Source organism: Podarcis raffonei, chromosome 8 (assembly GCF_027172205.1).
Source record: "Podarcis raffonei isolate rPodRaf1 chromosome 8, rPodRaf1.pri, whole genome shotgun sequence".
Lineage (NCBI taxonomy): Eukaryota > Metazoa > Chordata > Lepidosauria > Squamata > Lacertidae > Podarcis > Podarcis raffonei.
In genome coordinates this window covers 79,288,827-79,310,794 of record NC_070609.1, presented here as the reverse complement: position 1 = coordinate 79,310,794, position 21,968 = coordinate 79,288,827, and the positions used below count along the sequence as shown (strand labels likewise).

At 46.8% G+C, this 21,968-nt stretch overlaps 1 protein-coding gene across 2 annotated transcripts in view; it reads left to right on the top strand.

Annotated features, from left to right (window-relative positions):
• Window positions 1-21,968, top strand: part of CAPZB (capping actin protein of muscle Z-line subunit beta) — a 69,188-nt gene that overhangs the window by 22,512 nt on the left and 24,708 nt on the right. For both annotated transcript variants that reach the window (XM_053401029.1, XM_053401028.1), the window contains exons 2-4: window positions 3,302-3,391; window positions 15,879-16,000; window positions 20,867-20,980. In XM_053401029.1, the coding sequence (XP_053257004.1) occupies window positions 3,302-3,391; window positions 15,879-16,000; window positions 20,867-20,980 (326 nt within the window). The remainder of the gene's footprint in view (window positions 1-3,301; window positions 3,392-15,878; window positions 16,001-20,866; window positions 20,981-21,968) is intronic.

Below are 21,968 nucleotides of genomic sequence, written 5' to 3'. Positions count from 1 at the left end.
CAACCATCTTGTCCTCTGTTGTCCCCTTCTCCTTGTGCCCTCAATCTTTCCCAACATCAGGGTCTTTTCCAGGGAGTCTTCTCTTCTCATGAGGTGGCCAAAGTATTGGAGCCTCAGCTTCACAATCTGTCCTTCCAGTGAGCACTCAGGGCTGATTTCGTTAAGAATGGAGGGGTTTGATCTTCTTGCAGTCCATGGGACTCTCAAGAGTCTCCTCCTACAGTCATACCTCGGGATAAATACACTTCAGGATAAGTATTTTTGGGTTGCGCTCCGCAGCGACCCGGAAGTAACAGAGTGCGTTACTTCCGGGTTTCGCCGCTCGCGCATGCGCAGACGGTCAAAATGACAGCATGCGCGGAAGCGGTGACACGCGCAGTCACGTCTTACGTTCTGTTCAGGATGCAAACAGGGCTCCGGAATAGATCCCGTTCGCATCCCAAGGTACCACTGTACAAGCCTGCCTTTGGCAGCAGTGAAATCCAGCTAAGATGGCACTCTTTCCCCCCTGCTTTTCCAAATATATTTTAAGACATTGAAGCAAGTACCATCTAACAAGTTGCTACACAAAAGAGTGAAGAGGCTAAACACCGGTTAAATTAGCAAAAACGTTTAAAACTTGTAATAAGTGTTGGAAATGTAAGGAGAAAGAAGGAACCTTTATTCATATGTGGTGGGAATGTAAGAAAGTGAAGGGGTTCTGGGAGATGATTTATAATGAGTTAAAGAAGATGTTGAAATATAGTTTTGTAAAGAAACCAGAAACCAACCTTCTAGGAATAACAAGAAATGAAATAAATAAAAGGGACTGTAAACTTTTTCAGTATGCAATAACAGCAGCGAGAATATTAATGGCCCAAAAATGGAAGCAGGAAGAACTACCGACTCTGGAGGAATGGAGAATGAAGTTAATGGATTATGCAGAACTGGACAAGTTAACCAGGAAAATTAGATATCAACGAGATCACAAGTTCATTGAGGACTGGGGAAAAAATTTCGGAATATTTGAAGAGTGTATGTGATGAGCAAACAACGCTAGTGGGCTTTAAATAAGCTTTGTGAAAAAATAAGGAATATTGCAAGAATGTAAATAAGGATATAAAGGTGTGTTTTTTTTAAAAAAGGCGATACTAAATTTGAGGAATGCGTAGACAAAAATTTAATTGCGGATGATTATCAGAGAAGCTGAGGGAAGTTCAAAAGGTGAAAATATGTTATTTGGGAAATTGTATGATTGGAGATATTTGTGTAAAATTTAATAAAAACTTATTCTAAAAAAAAAAGAGTGAAGAGGCCGGGGGGGAAGAGGAGGAGGGGGAATTGTTTTTATATTTTATTCCACCTCTCCACCAGTCAGCTGAAGGTGGTTTTCATTAAAACATAATGAATATTAACATGTAAAGGCTTTGTGTCTGTTCTTGCTGATTAAAAATCTGAAGACTGGTAACTTGTTTTCAAGGCAATTACAACCTGTTCTGTACAGTTGGTCAAAAGTATCCCCCCACCCTCAACTTCAGGCACACCCATAGGGTCCACCTTCCACCATGTCAGCATTTGTTTATTTGGCCTGTCTGTTTTGAGAGTGTGCAAGTGCTGCATAGTCGGGGGGGGGTGCATGTGTGTGTGTGCGCGTGCTGTGACCTCTGAAGAATTCATACCTAAGAATCCGTTCCCAGGCTCCATCCATGGTTGGCATTTCCAACTCCTGCAAAGGAGGAAGCGCTGACACCGCTTGCTAATGACAGGTGGTGCGCTGGGAGCCCTTGGCGCCACAAAACTGTGCTGAGGACAGTTTGCAGGCACATCTTTGGGGCTCTGTGTTCTTTCCTGTTGAAATGGGGGGGGGGAGAGAAGTCTCCCTGCAAGTGTGTGTTGCCTCCCTCTCCCTGCCAACATCAACAGAAGTTGTCTTCCCTCTGGATGTACTCTTGCAGCATAAAGTTACACTATTCTGTCACTGCCACAGGCCGTGTGCATCTGAAAACCAGGTCCTGGGGTTCGACAAATGGGAAGAGAGAGAGGTGCGCACATTGCACTTGGGTCCTGCTTGTGGGCTTCCTTTTGGGTCCAGTGATAGAAACTCAGATATAGAAGCTAGGTGCCAAGTGGCTGCTTAAACCATGTTTACAGTCACTAAAACGGAATGCCTAGTTGCCATTTTTGGCCACTGCTCAAAAGTCGTATTTTCAACATGACTTTTTGGTCCCTGAAATTCATTCTGATTGTGCAGGTAAGATATAATGGATAGAATTAGACAGGATGTGTTGCTAGTGTGTGAAAACAGACAAGATCCAAGGATCCCCAGGCGTGCACCTCCAGATGGTGGAGGCATCTGGTGCCCAGGCATCTTCATGGTCTCAAGTGTCTGATAGTCAGGTGCAAAATGTGCCTGAGAAATTTCAAACGCTGTTTGGGGCATCTGGGTGGGCTGCTGAATGCTGGGCTAGATTGACATCTTTTGGCCTCATCCAGCTTCAAGTCCCTTCTTATGAGTAACTGGGAGGGAAGTTCATTGTATTCATGCCCTGTGTATAAGCTTCGTGTGGGCACTTTTTTGGCTGCTGTGAGAACAAGATGCTGAATTAGATGGACCTTTGTATTCTCTGTTGCTCCTAATGGCAACAGCTGTGTGTGTGTTTCTTGTACTGTATCCTATTTCACTCGTTCACCTTTGCTTAGGCTGGGAGCTAAGCACTGTAGACTAAAAGAAAGAATAGATGTGGGATGGCACTATCCTGTTTAAGGCAGGGCCACTCGACCTCAAGTGGCTGGTGGTCACAAGTATGGCAAAGGGAGCACCTGGTTGTTGTTGTTGTTTTCCCCGGGGGTGGGGCAATCTCTTCCCTCCTACAGTTTGATCCTAAATTGCAAGATTGCTCCAGTTATCAGGAATCCAGAAAGTGGGAAGCCTTCGGGCAATAATTTGGTGATCCCTCAGATAATAATTCCATTGCCATGCAGCTGTGCCAAGCGAGCCTCACTTCCAGTGTGTATTGAATGATTTCCTTTATGGTGCAAGATATCCCGAGTTGTGAAAAACGTACTGACATGATTTGCCATGTTGAGCAGCAATGCCGTGTGCTGGGGTCAAGGCTTAGCTAAGTGACAGAGCACCTGCTCTGCATGCAGAATGTATTGCGTTCACTCCCCAAAAGGATCTTGGGCTGCAGTTCATCAAAGTAGGCTGTCCTGGAGCTTGGTTGGGTCAACACTCAGTCTGGCTTGGTACAAGAAAACTTCATGCTGTTCTCTGTGAGTCATTTAACATTCTCCCCCCCCCCTTCTGTTCCTCCTCCCACAGAGTGACCAGCAGCTGGATTGTGCCTTGGATTTGATGAGGCGTCTGCCTCCCCAGCAGATTGAGAAGAACCTCAGTGATCTGATTGATTTGGTGAGTATTGGGGTATCTTAAACTAGAGCAGAGTTATCATGTCCCCTGTTCATGCCAAACCATTGTTTGCACCAACCAATTTAGATCCCGGTTAAAGGCACATGGTAGACCAGCTTACCCTTGCCTGGGGCTCTCCAGATATTTTGGGCTACAGCTCCCATCCTTGCGGCTTACTATTGACCAGCTGGCTGGTGGGAGTCCTGGTACAATATCTGGAGGGTAGCGGTGTTTCAGTAGAGAAACCATGGTTTAGAGTTGATTGTCTTCATTTTCTACCTGCTACAGATTGCAGTAGGCAAATCAGTGTTCGTAGCTGCTTGTCTGCTCTCACTTTCCATCTGCTTGACCCACTTCTTTTTGGGAGCAGTGGACGCTAGAAGCAAGGCAGTGGCTGCAATTTTGGCTTCTCGCCTCAGACATTGTGGCAACTCTTTGTCTGCAAACCCCTTTCAAACAGTAGTTTGTGGTTCTGCTTTGCTAGCTGATTTTGTAGCTGAAATTTCACGGCTCTGATATTGGGAGAATTGTAGTTGAGGACCTGTGTAAAGACTGCAGTGCCCTTAATATGACATCTGAATTAATCCTCTTTGTGTGAGACTGCTGCTGTTTTCAGGACGTACACTGTGACTTCATCCAGAGGGTACACCTCTGTTCCTGTACCTGCTTCTGTAATTGGAGAAATGCCATAGATCTGTGGTAGAGCATGTGCCAGGGCCCTGACTTGGCATAAAGCAGCATCTTATGTTAGGAGAGTCCCAAATTCCTATAAACTTTGTAGCTCAGTGGAAGACCACCAATTTTGCATGCAGAAGGTCCCTGGTTCAATCCCCAATGGCATCTCCAGGCAGGACTGGGAGAGTCTCCCTGCCTGGAAACCCTGGAGAGCAACAGCCAGTCAGTGTGGCTTGACTCTGTAGAAGGCAGTTTCCTGTGTTCCGAAGATCTCCCTCCCTTCCTGAGGTCTTGGAAAGCTGTTCCAGCCAGTGCAGCTTAAAATATGTCTTCGGAGTCTATCCGAAGATTAATTAATCCACGTTGGTGGCACAAAAAGGCATTGTGGTCCTGGACAGCCTTGAAATTAACTTACCTATGAGCAGGCATTACAAGTGATGTGTAATGTTTCGCCTTAGCATCTCCAGGCAGAGCTGCGAAAAGACCCTTGTCTGAGATCCTGGAGAGCTGCTGCCAGTCAGTGTAGGCAATGCTGAGCTAGATGGACCCACGATATGGCTCAGTGGAGGATAGAAGTTTATATAAAATTATGCATGGCATGGAGAATGTGGATAGAGAAAAGTCTTTCTCCCACTCTCATAACATTGGATGGCTTTAAAAAAGGATGGGACCAATCCATGGAGGAGAATAAGGCTGTCAATGGCTACCAGCCACAATGGCTGGGCTGGGCCTCCACAGTTGGCAGCAGCGATGTTTCTGAATATTGGCTGCAGGAAACTGCAGGAGAAAGTGTCCTTCTACTTTGATCCCGCTTGCTGGTTTTCCACAGGCAACTGCTTGGCCACTGTGAGAACAGGAAGCTCGACTAGATGAGTCATTGACCTGACCAAACAGGCTCTTCTTTAGGGTCTTAGGGCAGCTTCCCAGGTTTCTATAACTTCCTTGTCGCTTGCGGTGCTTAGGTAGGCCAAAGGCCTGCATACCTCACCTCTTACAAGTTAAGGGGGCCCACTGAGGACGTCTTACCTGAGGCACCCACCCACCCGCATATCTGGGCCTGAACTGGTGGAATGCGAAGGTGGAAGCCTCATTTAAGCTGCTTAGTGATAACCCCCCCCCAAAAAAAGGTCCTTGCAGCTCCCGTTTGTCAAGCTGCATGAGGTGCCTTGCTCTGTACACAATTGTGCTGACAGAAGGGGAAATATCCAACTTGAACGTGAAACCAAAAGGGCACGGCCTGGCGGGAGGTGGGTAGAGCGTGGAGGACCTTTCTGGGTCACTGCCCCTCATCAGCTCCCAAACGCTTGCTTGTTCATTAGCAGAGCGGCACGGCCGACCCCTCTCCCTCCCCCCCCGTCACATCTGTTGTGGCTTCCTTGGGCCGCTGCTGCCGAGCCTGTAATTAGAGTTCATTAGAGCCCTTGTCAGTCATGGGCCTCTCCAAAGCACAGCCTGAAAGGAGCGGGGCCTGCGGGTGCCAGTAATCCGCCTTGGCAGGGAGCGCTCAGGCTTGGCATCTTAATTACCAATTATTTGGAAATGGGCAGCTTGGAGCAGCCGTTTGGGTGCTTTGCAAAGTTTTTAGAAGTTGCTCGCTGGAGAGGGGCAGGAGCTAGCTGCTTTATAGGGTTGCAATATGAGGATTGTTTCGGCAAGTAGTCATTTTAACGGTTCTTCTTCATGCAGTATGTAGTTAAACTATGGAACTCCTGCAGGAGGGAGTGATGAGCACCAACTTGGATGGCTTTAAAAGAGGAATGGGCAAATTCAAATTAGAGGATAAGTCTAACAATGCCTACTTGCCATGATAGCTATTTTCTGCCTCTGCAGCAATTCTTCTGAATGCCAGTTGTTGGGAACCCCTAGAGGAGAGAGAGCTCTTGTGCTTGAATCCTACTTCCTGGATTCACATACCGTATTTTTCGCTCTATAAGACGCACCCGACCATAAGACGAACCTAGTTTTAGAGGAGGAGAACAAGAAAAAAAATATTCTCTCCCTCTCTGTGCAGTGCCCCTTCAGCGAAGCGGCAGGAGAAACAGAGCCCCTTCCATTTCTCCTCCTGCTTCACTGAAGGGGCGCTGCGCAGCTTTCCCCTCTCTGTGCACCAATCCCTCTTGCTCTCCTGGCTTCAGGGATAGCCGCCCAAAGCCTCCGGAGTGCAGCGGGAGCGCTCCCACTGCACTCCGGAGGCTTCATGTTGCTTTCGCTGAAGCCATGGAGCCTGCATTCGCTCCATAAGACTCACATACCTTTCCCCTTACTTTTTAGGAGGGGAAAAGTGTGTCATAGAGTGAAAAATACGGTAGAGATCTGGTCAGTACCGATTTGAAAGGTGTCAGGGTTTTTTTTTAAAAAAAAACAAACAACATTGTTGAACACTATAATTTATTTATTGCATTAATATCCAACATTTTTCTCCATGGAGCTCAATGGCGTACGTGGTTCTCCCCCTCCTCGTTTAATCCTGCAAGGTAGGTTAGGCTGAGAGGTGGTGACTGGCCCATGGTTGTTCTTCAAGCTTCATGGCCGACTGGGGGTTCAAGCCCTGGTCTCCATTGAGTGACCACTGTGAGAACACTATGCTTGACTAAGTGAGCTCTTAGCCTGATCCTGCAGGGCTTTCCTTGTGTTCTTAATAAGTAAGCAGAAAGGCAAGCAGAACTATAAAGCCTCAGTACGGCTTGACTTAAAGCCTTATCCTATCCAATGAGAGAAAGGTACATATGGGTGTAGATAGAGAATATCTGCATCACTTCATGGGTTGTAAAGGAGTCCTCTGCCACCAGCCAAGGGACTAAAGACCCCTTGAAGGCTCAACTCCCTGAAGGATTATCACAGCCAAGGAGGGAAAACCAACCTGGCTCCATCCTTTAGCTAGTGCTGCAACTGCTCCAGTGCTTAGCTTTTTTTCTTCCCTCCCCATTTTTTCCCCTTTTGTGCCACGTCTCTTAGATTATGAACCCACATGCGGGGTAGTTAACTGTACAGAGCTTAGGAAACGTGTTGTGCCTTGCATGTTAATAATGTATGAGAGAGCTTTAGTGGTCACCATTCTGTTGTCACACTCTCTGGTGACCGGTGGACAAACTTGGCATGACGTGAGAGATTTCTCTTTAAGCACTTGTTGGCTCTGATAAAAGCAAATAAGGTTTTTCTTGCTCGCTCGCTCTCTTCAAAAAACAAAAACCCTGCCTTTAAACACACACAGTCTGGTAAAAGTCTGGTAAAAGGAACTATTTTGATAAGATGGGAACTGCATCAAGGTGGAGATCTAGAAACTGCCAGGGATCCACTTCTTTCCCCCCCCACCCCCCCCACCCCCAGCAGAAGTGTAAGCATCAAAGCAACCCTGGGCTGTCCAGCTGCTCGAAAACTGATCATGTCTGAGTCATTTCTCCACAGTTTTTGTCCCAATAAAGTTTTGTCTTGGAGGCATGCCTGTTTCATGTTGTGTGATTTTTTTAAGGCAGCACTTCCCCTTAAAAGTCACACCATGATAATAACCATGTCATTGTCTCATCTCAAATGAGTTAAGCCCCCTAAGGCAGGGGTTAGGCAGGGAACCTCCATCCTGTGGGTCAGATGTGGACCTCAATGTCTCTTTCTCCCTGGCCCTTAGGACTCTTCCCCAGGCCACACCCCTCACTGGCTTTTTCTCTCTCCTCCTTAGGTCCTTCCCACCCACCCACCTTTTTGTCCTTTCATTTTTATTCCCAAGGTTTAAACCTGGGACCTTCTGCATGCAGAGCAGGCACACTTTCCCACTGAGCTTTGACCCCTTTCCACCCAAAAGGAGAGGCAGGGTGCTTTGAAGCCCTGACCTCTGGAAATCATCTCCTCCCCCCCCCCAACTTCTGGGACTTCAGCAGGCATTCTCCATGCCAACTTTCAATTATATGTTCACCACCATGAGGACTAGTACCTTGAGGCGTCTGCAAAACCTTGGCATTGAAAGTTTCGTGTAAGGCAGCAAGCTTAGTTCTGCACCCCAAGCCACATTCTGTGCCCCTAGGTACCCAGCACATGCCTGAATGAAGTCCTTCTTACTAGCTGGAGGTGAGCAGTTGCTGTTCACCCATTTTGTATGTGATCAGGCTGAAAGCGGCTATATACAGCCTTCGAAAGATAATAATTTGGCTGTGAAAACTTGGCCATTTGTCCGTCTCCCCTGGCAAGAGCTGACAAACTGGTGTGTGTTGGTGGTTGTGTGCATGCACGTGCGGAACAAATGCGGGAATCCAGACCGTTGCTAGGAAGCCTAGCAAGCTTGGAAAAACTGGCTCTTGTCCTGCCTGGCTTTCCTTGAGCACCTTGATGGGAAGAGACGCCCTGCTGACAGCAGCCGGGGGTTCAAAAGGGCGGCCTTTTATGAACTTGGCGTTCTTTCCGAAGGATGTTGAGCATGTCGGGTATGGTGCAGCCGGCCATTCCTAATGTTGAAAGCAGCTGTCGGGGATCCAACCTGGGGATTATTGGCATAAAAATCAGGGGACTTGGCACAATTAGCGCTGCGAGCCAGTTTTCCACCCAGCGAGCGCAGCTGTAAATAGCAATGCCTTCAGCTTAGAAGCTATTACCATTGGGGTATTCGGAACTTGTTTTAAGACACTCTTTTGTTTTAAAAAACCCCATCTACAGGCAGTCAAGGAAGGGCTCCGTTTAAATCAGGCTTCAAATGACCTTTAAGCATCCACAGATCAGTGACTTCACTGAAACGGTCTTCATGTGGCACCTTAATCTGGTTAACACAGAGCAGCCTTCACCAGTCTTCCAGATGTTTTGGGCTACAACTCTCATTGTTTCTCCTTACTGGGGTCCTAATGGGAGTTGTAGTCTAAAACCCACCTGAAGGCTAGCATGCTGAACCTAAGAAGAGCCAATGGCCCATATATTATTATGGTTACATTTAATTACCCGCCCTTTGCTCTTAAGTCCCAGGGCAGGTTACAACGTTAAAACACTAAAAAACAGTTTAAAACAACATAAAAATAATGGTGGTTTAACAGTCAATCCCTCTTCCCTGGGTTCGCTTGGAATTTCAGCTCCTAGCTACTCTCAGCACCTTTAACAAACTACAGTTCCCAGGATTCTTTGGGGGAAGCCATGATTGTCAAAGTGGCATCATAGGGCTTTAAAGATATAGTGTAAGTGTTGCCCTGGTCTTGAGATGTGTTTAACCTCTGAGTTCTGCTATATGGAAGATTAAGCTAATTTATGTGTGAGAGAGATGCTCCAGAAGTTTTTGCCAGCTCAGTTTTGGATGCAGATGATACATAGACCTTTCCTTCTCCCTTTTCAGACCTTTTAGGCCAGTATTGCTCAAACTTTTGGCTGCTACCACTCCCTTGCTTCCCTAAACTCATCGCGAGCCCACTACCCTACCCTATAAAAAGCATTATGCAGAACAGTGGCTTGCACAACACACTGAGGATGATAATATCCCAATAAAACAGTAACAGTTAACAGCACATTTGTTCAAAGTGCAGTTAAGCTGTTTGGTTTATTTGCACAAAATGGATGAACTGGATCCAGTGATACCAGGTTTTCAAAGTCTGATAGTCGTTTACACCTCTAGGGGACCCCTGCCTCTTGGTGCTCCCCTAGGGAATCCCACAGACCCCCATGGAGTGGTACCTCCCACTTTGGAAACCACGGTAGCCCATTGCTATCTTAGGAATCCTTCTGAGGCCTTGATGGGTCAGCAAGAGTCATTGGATTGTATTTGATGTTATCCCTCCTTAGAACAGTCCCACTGAAATCAACAGACATGACTAACTTAGGCCCATTAACTTCTGTGGATCTATTCTGAGTAGGACTAGCATTAGATGCATCCCATCATGTTCGAGATCCTCTCTCCCCACCCCTCCGGTCCCATTATTTCTACGACAGTCCTTGGACTGGACCTGTTTTTCTGCTTCAAGATGAAGCTTTTAAAAGCCTGCTGGATGACTCAATAGAATTATAACAAAAAATTTTATTAGATGTGGGCCTAGCATGGCTGGAATCCAGTCTGGGCTTGTCAAGTGGGGGGGGGGGGAGAGAGAGAGAAGGGCACCAGTTCAATTTGTCATTATGGAAGTGTTGGCTCCCTTCCGTTGGCTCCAAACATCCGAGTGGTTTTCGCCCTGACGTTGACCAACTCCGATTTCCGTGCCCCCCCCCCTTTCACTTCCATACGGGTGACATCAGTCCTGTAAGAATTCAGATGAGAACCAGAACTGTAAAGGCTTGAAATGCAATTAAATAATAAAACTTAAGTGATCACACTCCTTCCCTGCCAAGGAAATCTTTGCTTTGGAGGAAAGTGGCTTCGCGGTGGGCACCATTGTGGTACAAAATAAGGATGCTAATAAATAGGTGCCACTCAGGCAGGAAGGTAAACGGCGTTTCCATGCGCTGCTCTGGTTCTCCAGAAGCGGCTTAGTCATGCTGGCCACATGGACCGGAAGCTGTACGCTGGCTCCCTCGGCCAATAAAGCGAGATGAGCGCCGCAACCCCAGAGTCGGCCACGACTGGACCTAATTGTCAGGGGTCCCTTTACCTTTACCTACCTTGCAGGACTGCGGTTAGGTTTCCTGTGGTAATGTATGTGCAGCGCATTGAACCAGAGCAGGGAACCCCAGCTGAAACTAAGAGTGAGAACAGCCCCTCTCCATCAGGAACCCCCAAACCAATTCCTGAACAGCAGAATCCTTTTAAGAACTCATTATCTGTGGTGTCATGATCTGGGCATCTCCTCCCACCCCATCCCAATCATCAATTAACGATGGGGGCAGAGAGGACTGTGGCCCTGACCCCAAGCAGGATGTGGTGAAGTGTCTGCCTTTCTCACTTTTGCTTTTTCTGTTCTCCTTTCCTTCCTAATCTGTCACCTCCTTTGAGATCCTGAGCCTGCGGCTAGGCCCTGCAGTGTGGCTGCAGTGTGTCTTTTAATTTTAGTATCGCACCTGGCCCTTTTAGGTGGTTTACAAATAATTATTATGTTTGAGCATGGCAAGGTGTTGGGACAACAAGGACTTCACATTATTTCCACTTCAACACGGTCCAAAGCCTCAAGGGCAGCCACGAGTTGGAAGTGTTAAACTTTATGAATCAAAGCTGCACAAGAGCTGGATCGTATTGAGGGTCTGATCCAGCATCCTGTTTTTAAACCGTGGCCAGCTGGAAACTTAGAAAAATGCCACCCAAAGCCTTTGCTGTTAATCCATTCATCTTCTGAATGAATTTGTGTGTGTCTGCATGTTGCATCAGGAGTAGTTAATCCTGCTGGGGAACAGACATGGTAATTTTTGATGTGACTTTCTTCTCCTCACACTCACCTCTAGGTATGCTCCTAATAAAGCAAAACTAATTTCAGAAGGGGGAAATATCTGACATAGGATCATGGGTCATGCCAACTGTGCCTCTAGTCTAGCCTCCTGTTCTCACAGCAGCCAACAAGCTGGTTATGGGACTCCCAAGAGCAGGACCTGAGAACAACTCTCTTCATTTGTCATTCCCAGCAAGTAGCATTCAGGGGCACATGCCTCTAAATTCCTGATTTACACACACACACACATGCGCGTGCACACACAAATCTCCTTTTATGAAAATAAAGTTAGGCAGTTGATCTGGTATGTTCCCCATTTCAGCTCTAATCCCAGAGACTTTCTCTGATGCTACCTGACACCCACGTACACCTTTGCCTCAATGTGCCCAGTTTTTTGAGCTTTCAGTAAGTCCGTCAGCATTCTGACTCCTGAGCAGGAAGCAAGAGTTTGGCCAGCTGCTCAGGGAGGTGTTTGGTTTCTGGCCGTGCACAGGTGGCCACTTGTCTCTTTGCTTGGAAAGGTAGTTTATTTTTAATTAAAACTTTGTCCCAGTACCTGGTTCACTGGTTCCAGCCAGATTAGCATTTCAGAAGGACAATGCCATCCCTTGTTTGAAGCCCACTGTAAATGTAGCGTTCTTCTCCTTTTCAATTTGTTTCCCTCTTTGTCTGCGGCTAATCTCTCTGTCCCTTCAGGATGTTACCACTGTTTTGTAACCCCCTCCTTCCCCCCCCCACAAGTTGTCTCATTCATTCATTCATTCATTCATTCATTTGAAGGGACAAAAAAAGTCTGATCTTTTAAGAGAAATGTCTCTGGTATTTCAGGGTGGTCTGAGTCCAGATGTGTGCTACGTGAACAGGTTGTAGGACTCGCCTGCGTGTTCAGCTGAGGGTCTGGACAGCCTTAGCAAACTTTTATTTAATTTAATCCATTTATGGATCGCTTCCTATGAAACATCTCAAAGTAAATAACAGCAACAATAATTTATTACTTAAGCAAGTTTATGGACCGCTTCACTGCTTAAATCCATCAGATTGGTGTACGTGGTAAAAATAGAATAAAACCACAGAAACACATGCTCTAAGATTAATAAAACCAATTTGACAGACAGAAAACCTTTCATGCAAACTCTAAAAACAATGAAACAATTTATATTAAAAATAATACCGCCAGTTGAAACAATTACTAAAACACCGCACACATAATATTTTTCCCCAGGGTATGTGAATGAAACAGTCCAAATATATACCTTGTGTGCATGTTTAATTTTTGTTTTCATTCAGTTGTATTTATTTCTTCATTCTTGCATGTTACTGAAGTATGTGTTTTTGTTTAAAGAAAACAAAAAAGATTCAAAGTGCAACAATTTCATGTATAAAAACAAGGAGAGATCAGCAAGGAGCGGCTGCCTCCGGCTTGCCCTGTGTGTGAGCTTCCTGGGAGCATTCGTGAGCAAAAGAAACTTTCCTACCCTTGATCTGACCACTGGTCCACTTTGCCCAGTAATGTCTCCTCTGGCTGGCTATGGCTCCCCTGGAGAACCACTGCCAGCCAGTGTAGACAAGACTGAACTAGATGGGCACAAAGGTCTCCTGACAGTATTAAGATTCCTTCCAGTAGCACCTTAGAGACCAACTAAGTTTGTTATGCACACAAAAGCTCATACCAATAACAAACCTAGTTGGTCTCTAAGCTGCTACTGGAAGGAATTATTTTATTTTGTTTCGACTACGGCAGACCAACACGGCTACCTACCTGTAACTAGTATTAAAATTCTCATTCCCAATTCTTCTAGCTTCTCCTTTCCCAACTAGGGATGCTAGGAGGCTGATGCTTGTGGGGAGTAACTTCTACATGCCAAGCAGGTGCTCCACCACAGAGGCTCAGTCCTGGGAAAGCACATTTCCTGTGTGTTTGAGAGAGAAGTGTGTGTGCGAGAGAGAAAGGAATTCCTTCTCTTAAGATGGTACCCTGCCACCTACAGCTCATAAACATCCTTCTACTTAAACAAAACCAGTGGTATGTGATAAATCAGGAGTGCTTTCATAGTAGGCAACTTAAAAAAATAAAATAAATAAGTTTGCTAAGCGCAATTCTCACGTGTGTCACTTTTGTGGACTTATTTGCAAATGACTTTTTTCAAAAACATATGGTCTTATTTGCAGCTCACGCTGTTTTATGTTTAATTTGTACCACGGTGTTTTCCGCAGTGCCACCTCCCTCGAAAAAGCAGCACATGTCAGAGGAAAACGTATTTAAAAAAACAGAAAAAGTTATCCAACATAGTAATGTTTGGCAGTGTGCCTGGAAAGTATATTAAACTCCACCCAGAGCATGAGTTAGTGGAAAAAATTAAGCTGCCGTTCACGGGGCAGCTTATTCTCTTAGCAGCTCTTGGATTTCCACTCAGTTATAAATATTTACCGCTTTTTCAAGGTCTGTTCCCCCCGCCACCGCCGCTGCCCCCTTCAGCAGTTGCTTTACAGCCCTCGATTTGGCAAGAAGCAGAGGCTGTGACTAATAGGTGTATGTGCGCACATACATTTAACTTTGAGACCACACCCGTGGCCACAGTGCTGAAACCTGAATTGCTTTAGACAAAACTCTGGTGTTTGTGTGTGTGTGTGTGTGCGTGTGTGTGTGTGTGTGTGTATGTGCATGTGCACACACATGTATAAGGGCACACCAGTGTGCCGCAATAGCGGACTTATCATCCAGTGTGATATTAGGCAGGCCCCAACCCTTAATTTCAAAGGGGCCTTGAAAACTGTCTTAAAAACCTTGGCTTACAAAATTGCGGCTGGAAATCTCATTGTGTGGCCTGGCCTTGGAGACTATACTATTTATTAATTTTATTTGCTTCCATAAAGCTTACACAACACTTGATAGTTGTTGGTTGTTTTTTTTTAAGCCACCAAAAGGGTCGGTAGGTAGTGGGGCAGGGAGGGGGTTATTTAGTTAATTTGTTATAGTGGTTCAGTTTTTTTGTTGTCGTGGTTCTGTGTATGCCTATGGGGTTGAGGTAACTATAGTGGTATGGTGAATTTCATCAGCGTGCATTATTCAACAGAAAACTCTGCTTATGTGTTTGCTTATACTTGAAAACCATAGATAGATAGATAGATAGATAGATAGATAGATAGATAGATAGATAGTTCTAAACCCTCAATGTGATTTACAAAAAAAGAAGATAAAACAAAATTATCTACAACAATTTAAGACTTTCAACAACTTAAAATAACAATAGACCATGGAATTGATTTCTTCAGATGTTTTTTAACCATAACCTATTTTGTTTTGTTTTATTTTTAATGGGAGCTGCCTTTGGAAGAACTTTTTATTATTGAAAGTTGCTATATATGTATCAAAGCCAATGTGGTGTAGTGGCTAGAGCAGGGGTAAGCTACCTAAGGCCCGGGGGCTGGGTGCGTCCCAATCGCCTTCTAAATCCGGACAGTCTGGGAATCAGCATGTTTTTACATGAGTAGAATGTGTGCTTCATTTAAAATGCATCTCTGGGTTATTTGTGGGGCATAGGAATTTGTTCACCTCCCCCCCCAAAAAAAAATATAGTCCGGCCCACCACATGGTCTGAGGGATGGTGGACCGGCCCACAGCTGAAAAAGGTTGCTGCCTCCTGGGCTAGAGTGTAGGACTAGAACCTGCTGGGAGACCAGGGTTCAAATCCCCCCCACTCCACCATGATGCTCTCACTGAGCGACCGTAGGCCAGTCATTGCCTCCCAGCCTAACCCACCTCACAGGGTTGTTGTGGGGATTAAATGAGGGGGAGAATTATGTATGCTACATGGTGCTCCGTGGAGAAAAAGGTCGAATATAAATGCAATGAACCAGTGGAGTTAAGAGTAGGTGATGAGGTCCTTCTCCAGGGGACCCTTCTGGGTGGGGAAGAGCTGTCACTCAGTGCCTTACATGCAGAAAACCCCAGACTCAGTGCTTTTTTCTAGAAAAATAGGTGCTGGTACTCACCATGAAGTTGTCACAGTAAGTGCCACACTTTTTAACAACAACAAAAAAGAAGAGGTGCCGGTACTGCGAACCCTTGATTACTCCCTGAAAAAAAGCACTGCCCAGACTCAGTTCCAAGTAGCATCTCCAGGTAGGGCTGGCAACACCCCCTGTCTGGAACTCTGAAGAGCCACTGCCAGTCAGTGTGGGTGGTATTGAGCTAGGTGGGTACATTCCCATGATCCTACTGTGGGAAGTTAGGTGGACAGCGACAGGGCAATAGGCTCTTCTTGGTTAAATGGCCTATCCAGGGAGGTTCAGGTATGGAGATGCAGGGTTGGGTCTTTGATAAGGGTCTAAACAGGCACGTTTGCATGGAAAACGGTGTCCCTTCTGGCATCCTGGTCACAAAGGCTGCTTTATAACGGAGCTGCGATTCAGACATACATTTACAGGAGCTTGCTGAAGCACCCCTGCCTCACTTTTTGCATCTTGTGTCCCCCCCCCCAACTTCCTGCTTCTGTTTACAGGTCCCCAGCCTCTGTGAAGATCTCCTATCTTCTGTTGACCAGCCTTTGAAGATCGCTCGTGATAAAGTAGTGGGGAAGGACTACTTACTGTGCGACTACAACAGAGATGGAGACTCCTATAGGTGACTGCTCTGCTCCTCTGGACAGGGAAACACTCCTTTACGTTATCCATCAATTGACTTCCCCTCTTTTTATCCCTTTTGATCTCAAGCAGGTTATTAGGAAGTGGCAATCATCAAAAATTCGGGGGGGGGGGCAAGTTTAAAAACAGACATAAACACATTTTGCTCACTCCTAGACTAACAGTGTGGATTTACAGAGTTCGATTCACAAAGATAGCAGTCTTGGAAGCTCTCTTAAACTGAGCCAGGCTCTTGAGTCCACCGAGTTCATTATTGTCTACACTAATTGGCAGCAGCTCTCCAGGATTTCAGGCCTGGTTCTTTCCCAGGCCTGGAAAAGAACTGGGAAGATTTTACCTGGAGATTTTAGGAAAGGGAACTTGGAGTCCTCTGTCTGCCTCTACCAATGAGCTACAAATGGGTGTAGTTGGGGGAACCTTCTGGAGTTCTCTCCTAATGACCCAACTAAAGAAGACAATAACCCAGAGATGTTCACAACTTTTAGACTATCCAGTAGACTATAAAACATGTGAGCTTTGTGAAGGAAGCACAGCTCAGTGGTAGAGCATCTGCCTAACACCCTGGAAAGCCACTGTTAGTCACTGTGGACAATACGAGCCAGATGACCTGGGTGGCAGAGCTATAAAGAAGATTCCAGTTTTTCTGTTGAAATCAGCCCTTGATTCAGAATCATAAGGACTAGGGTCTTTATTTGTAAGGAGAGGGCCATACCTCAATAGCAGAGCTCCTGCTTTGCATGTAAAATGTCCCGGTTTTAACCCCTGGCAACTCCAGGTAACACTGGGAACGTTTCTCTGGTTTGCAGATGGGTCCAGAAGGGTTTGCAACCCCCTGGATGATGAATCGGTAGCACGTGCTATTTATTTTTAAAGACTTCGGTGCTTTGAGCCCCTTACCCACGTCTCAAAAGATCTTGCCCATTATATTGCTTTTCCTAGGCAGCTGAGTTCAGCTTCTGACACGCTGTCACATGGCTCTTTGAGCTAGAGAATCCTGTATGGTGGATCCCTTGTAATGTCTAAGGCCTGGTTGCAGCTCCCACAAACAGACAGGGAATAACTGGCGTGGTGCAGTGGTTGGAGTGTCAGACTAGGACCAGGGAGAGACCAAGGTTCGAATCCCCACTCAGCCATGATGCTCATGGGGTATCCTCTTGGGGCTTGTCAGTGTCCCTCAGCCTTGAGCTCCTTGGAGAAAAAACGGGGGAAAGTGAGATATAAATGCAGTAAAGGTAAAGGGACCCCTGACCGTTAGGTGCAGTCGTGACCGACTCTGGGGTTGCGGCGCTCATCTCGCTTTATTGGCCAAGGGAGCCGGCGTACAGCTTCCGGGTCATGTGGCCAGCATGACTAAGCCGCTTCTGGCGAACCAGAGCAGTGCACGAAAACGCCGTTTACCTTCCCGCCGGAGTGGTACCTATTTATCTACTTGCACTTTGACGTGCTCTCAAACTGCTAGGTTGGCAGGAGCAGGGACCGAGCAACGGGAGCTCACCCCGTCATGGGGATTCGAACCGCCGACCTTCTGATCGGCAAGTCCTAGGCTCTGTGGTTTAACCCACCGCGCCACCCGTGTCCCTTATAAATGCAATAAATAATAATAATTAACCAGCCCAGTTCACCTCAGCTGCTACGGTTGGTGGGTAGCACCTGGGAGGCGCCAATGGCAGAGACACCCAGCAAACACAAGCAAACTTTTTTTAAAAAAAATAACAAAACAAGACCAAACTCCTAGCCCCCTCCCCTCTGGCTTTCCTCTGCACATCCCTATCCTGGTGTTTGGTTGCTCTCCTTAAATAGGATCCTTATGGGGGGAAGATGCTGATGCCAGCAGCACCGTCTTGGAACCTGTTGGCTGCAGCAGAAACATTGCTCTTGCATGAAGCTCCATCGCTTTCAGCCAGGCGGGCTCCGTTCAGCTGCCTTCTTTCAAAACAGCCTCCCATCTAAGCCCGTAAATGCGTTTTGAGGGCTTGTCTGCTGTGAAAACATCATTTGAGGGAGTAATGTTATGAATTTCTCGTGGATGAAATTACTGCTGCAGCCAGCAATCTTTCTTACTTTCTCTCTCTCCCCCCCCCACCAAAAAAACCCTTTTTAGAGGTGGTTTGGGATGTGCATGGTCTGCAGGCCAGGAAAGTGCTAAGTCGTGGCTGTGTGCTCTCGCTCTGAAATTCCATTCCTCGTGCTCTGCAGAATAAATCTACTAACCGCAATTAAATCAAGCCCACCTTGCTTAAAGCCAAGGGACGCGGGTGGCGCTGTGGGTAAAACCTCAGTGCCTAGGACTTGCCGATCGCATGGTCAGCGGTTCGAATCCCCGCGGCGGGGTGAGCTCCCGTCTTTCGGTCCCAGCTCCTGCCCACCTAGCAGTTCGAAAGCACCCTTAAGTGCAAGTAGATAAATAGGTACCACTTTATAGCAGGAAGGCAAACGGTGTTTCCGTGTGCTGCGCTGGTGCTGGTTCGCCAGAGCAGCTTCGTCACGCTGGCCACGTGACCCGGAAGTGTCTCCGGACAGCGCTGGCCCCCTAGAGTCGGACACGACTGGCCCGTACGGGCAGGGGTACCTTTACCTTTACCTTGCTTAAAAGTGGCTTGGAGGGGTAGGGGAGAAAGGAGATTGTTTGGGTTGGAGGCAGAAACCTTGAGCACTTGCTCAGCATTTACCTGCTGTAGAAATGGAGGGTAAGGGTGTCAATGGCTGCTAACCATGATGGCTGTGCTCTGCCACCCCAGTCAGGGGCAGCAATGCTTCTGAATGCCAGTTGTTGGAAACCACAGGAGGAGACAGGGCTCTTGTGCTCAGGTCTTCCTTGCTAGCTTCCCACAGGCAACTGTTCAGCCACTGTGAGAACAGGATGCTGGACTAGATGCCTGTGGGCCTGACCCAGCAGGCTCCTCTTACGTTCTAATGATATTGGTAAGAGTTCCTAAATGGAAGAAGTTAGTTCTCCACCACCATCACTCCCAAGAGGTGATGGAAATTTCAAAGCTCTTATTTCTTGTGTATTTTTACTGCCACCTGCGAATGAGGCTACAAAGCTGCTAAAAGGTAAATGGACCCCTGACCATTAGGTCCAGTCATGACTGACTCCGGGGTTGCGGCGCTCATCTCGCTTTATTGGTCGAGGGAGCCAGCGTACAGCTTCCGGGTCATGTGGGCAGCATGACTAAGTTGCTTCTGGCGAACCAGAGAAGCGCACGGAAACACCGTTTACCTTCCCGACGGAGCGGTACCTATTTATCTACTTGCACTTTGACGTGCTTTCAAACTGCTAGGTTGGCAGGAGCGGGGACCAAGCAACGGGAGCTCATCCCGTCACATGGATTCAAACCACCAACCTTCTGATTGGCAAGCCCTAGATCCTGTAGTTTAACCCACAGTGCCAATCGCATCCACACTAGCAAAGCTGCTAGTCCACACTTTTTTGTCTTTTTTATATTTGGTATGAATATTTATAGTCTGCCTTTGTTCATAGCCTCATGGTGGCTCTCAAAACATGAGAAAACAGTTGTGCAACACAGAAGACATTATGAAAAACAGCTAAAATAACTCAATGCCAATCTGGCACCAAAAGAGCTTTTAAACTCTCTGCCTTGCTTGGATTTTAACTTGTGCAGGTTAGGGTTAGCCACAAATGGTTGAAATCGTGCAACTTAAATGCACCTTAGGTGCCATTGTGCAGAGCCTTTGCTTTAGACACCCAGCACCAGCCGCATGGTTGCTGGATCTGTTGGGAGGGGCAGTTCAAAACATCTGCAGAGACCCATGCTAGAGATGGCACACCCATCGTTCCCTGTTCTGAATATCAAGCAGGGTCTGCAAATTCAAAGCAATGAGGTGAGAGTTAGGTGGAAGAATGCTGAGGTGGAATGCTCCAGTGTACTCCTTTGGACTGCAGTTGTGTTGCGTGTCAAATTTTTTGCTTAAAAGATACTTATCTCATCAAGTGGAGAGGTTCTGCCATATTCCTCTGTGCCAGCTGTCCTCATTTCCTATTGCTAGGAAGAATTTGTTCCTTTATGTAATCTTTTGATATTTTGCCTTTCTCCCTAATTGGGATTCAGGACAGCTTCCAACATGGCAAAGCTTCATTATAAAAGCTAAGCTAGTTAACAATAGTTACAATACCTCAAAACACTCTTAGAGCCAGCAGTTAAAATCCAGTGTGCCTTGACAGCAGCCCAGTGGACAACATCATCTGCACCTCAGTTTCCAAAGGCCTGTCTAAACAGGAAGGTCTTAGCCTGCTGGAGAAAGGATAACAAAGAAGGAGCCAGTCTGACCTCTCTTGGGAGGATTTTCCACAATATGGGAGCAGCCCCAGGGAAGGCCGTCTCTTGTCACCACCAGCCATGCCTCTGATGTTGATGGGACCAAGAGAAAGGTCCTCACCCAAGGCTCTTAGAACCCAGGCAGGTTTATAGGGACAGATACGATCTTTCAGGTAGTCTGGTCCCAAGTTCTAAATGTAGAGGAAATTTCAACAAAGCGACACAGACCTCACCCTGCAATCTGAAATAGTGCAGTTCATTCTGCCACTCTCCTCGCGTGTATCGACTATCCCCGACATTGTCTGGGTGGTATCTAGCTAAATTCTGTTCAGAGCAGACCCATTGAAATCACTAGAGCTGAGTTTGTCATGCCTATTAATGGTAATGGGTCTGCTTTGAGTAGGAGTGCTGTGAGATACACCCCTAAGCTTCTTGGGACGGGGGCTCTGTTGCAAAATGAGTAATTAATAGCTTCCACATCCATGCTTAATGGTCTGGGGGTGGGGGATTCTGTTGATGCTTTGTGTGCTGAACAAGTTTGTTTACTCTCTGTCTTTCTCCTGCTGCAGATCGCCGTGGAGCAACAAATACGACCCTCCTCTGGAAGATGGTGCCATGCCATCCGCCCGCCTGCGCAAACTGGAGGTGGAAGCGAACAACGCCTTTGACCAGTACAGAGACTTGTATGTTGGATTGTGATATCATCTCTCTGGGTGTTTGTGTCCATTATCCTTGGGGCAAGAATGAATCCTTTTGATTTCTTTAAGATGGTGACTTAGCGGACAGCTCAGTCAGTAGAGCACATGACTCTTAATCTCAGGGTTGTGGTTCAAGTCCCACATTGGGCGAAAAGATTCTTGCATTGCAGGAGGTTGGACTAGATGACCCTCATGGTCCCTTCCAACTCAGGAAAAAAGGATGGTGACTTACAGCAGGGGTAGCCAACATGGTTCTTCCAGATGTTTTGAACTCCCATCAGCCCTAGTTACCATGGCCCAATGATCAGGGATGGTGGTAGTTGGAGTCCAGCAGTATCGGAGTGACACCAGACTCCCCATCCTTGTAGTAATGTAGAATAATGATGCAGGTAGCTATGGGCAGTAAAGACAAGTGATGATCTGGTCCAGGGACCTGCAGCCCCGGAGATGTTGTTCAGCTCCTTTCTGCCCCAGCCACCATTGCCAGTGATCAGGGCTGATGGGAGTCATAGCCTATAGCAATATTGGGAGGCCACCATGTTGGTTTAGAGCATGAGATTTTTAGGAGCGAGTTGTACCTCCTGCCTGCCTCCCTGCTTGTTATCCCCTTTATTTTTGCAGCTTGCTTTGATAGAAGGATGTGGATTTTTCCATCGGAGGGAGTCTGTCTTCAGTCTCTCCTAAGGCACTGTTGTTGGCTCTCTCTCCACTTTGTGATGTTGCAGACGGGCTTAGATGAAAATCTAAACCAGCCCCTGAGTTTAACAGGAAGCAACCTGCCGCCACAGGTTTGGGAAGCGTTGGAATAACAAGCATGTAGTCTTCAGCAGCCAGGATGGAAAGAGATTTCTTCCCCCCACTATCAGATTTGATCTTCCAGGTGGCAGCTTAGATTTGAAAAGGGTGCTTGCTTAGAAATGGGGGCATGTTAGATGCAAAACCCCATTCTCAACACGAAGGCAACCTCTTCTCT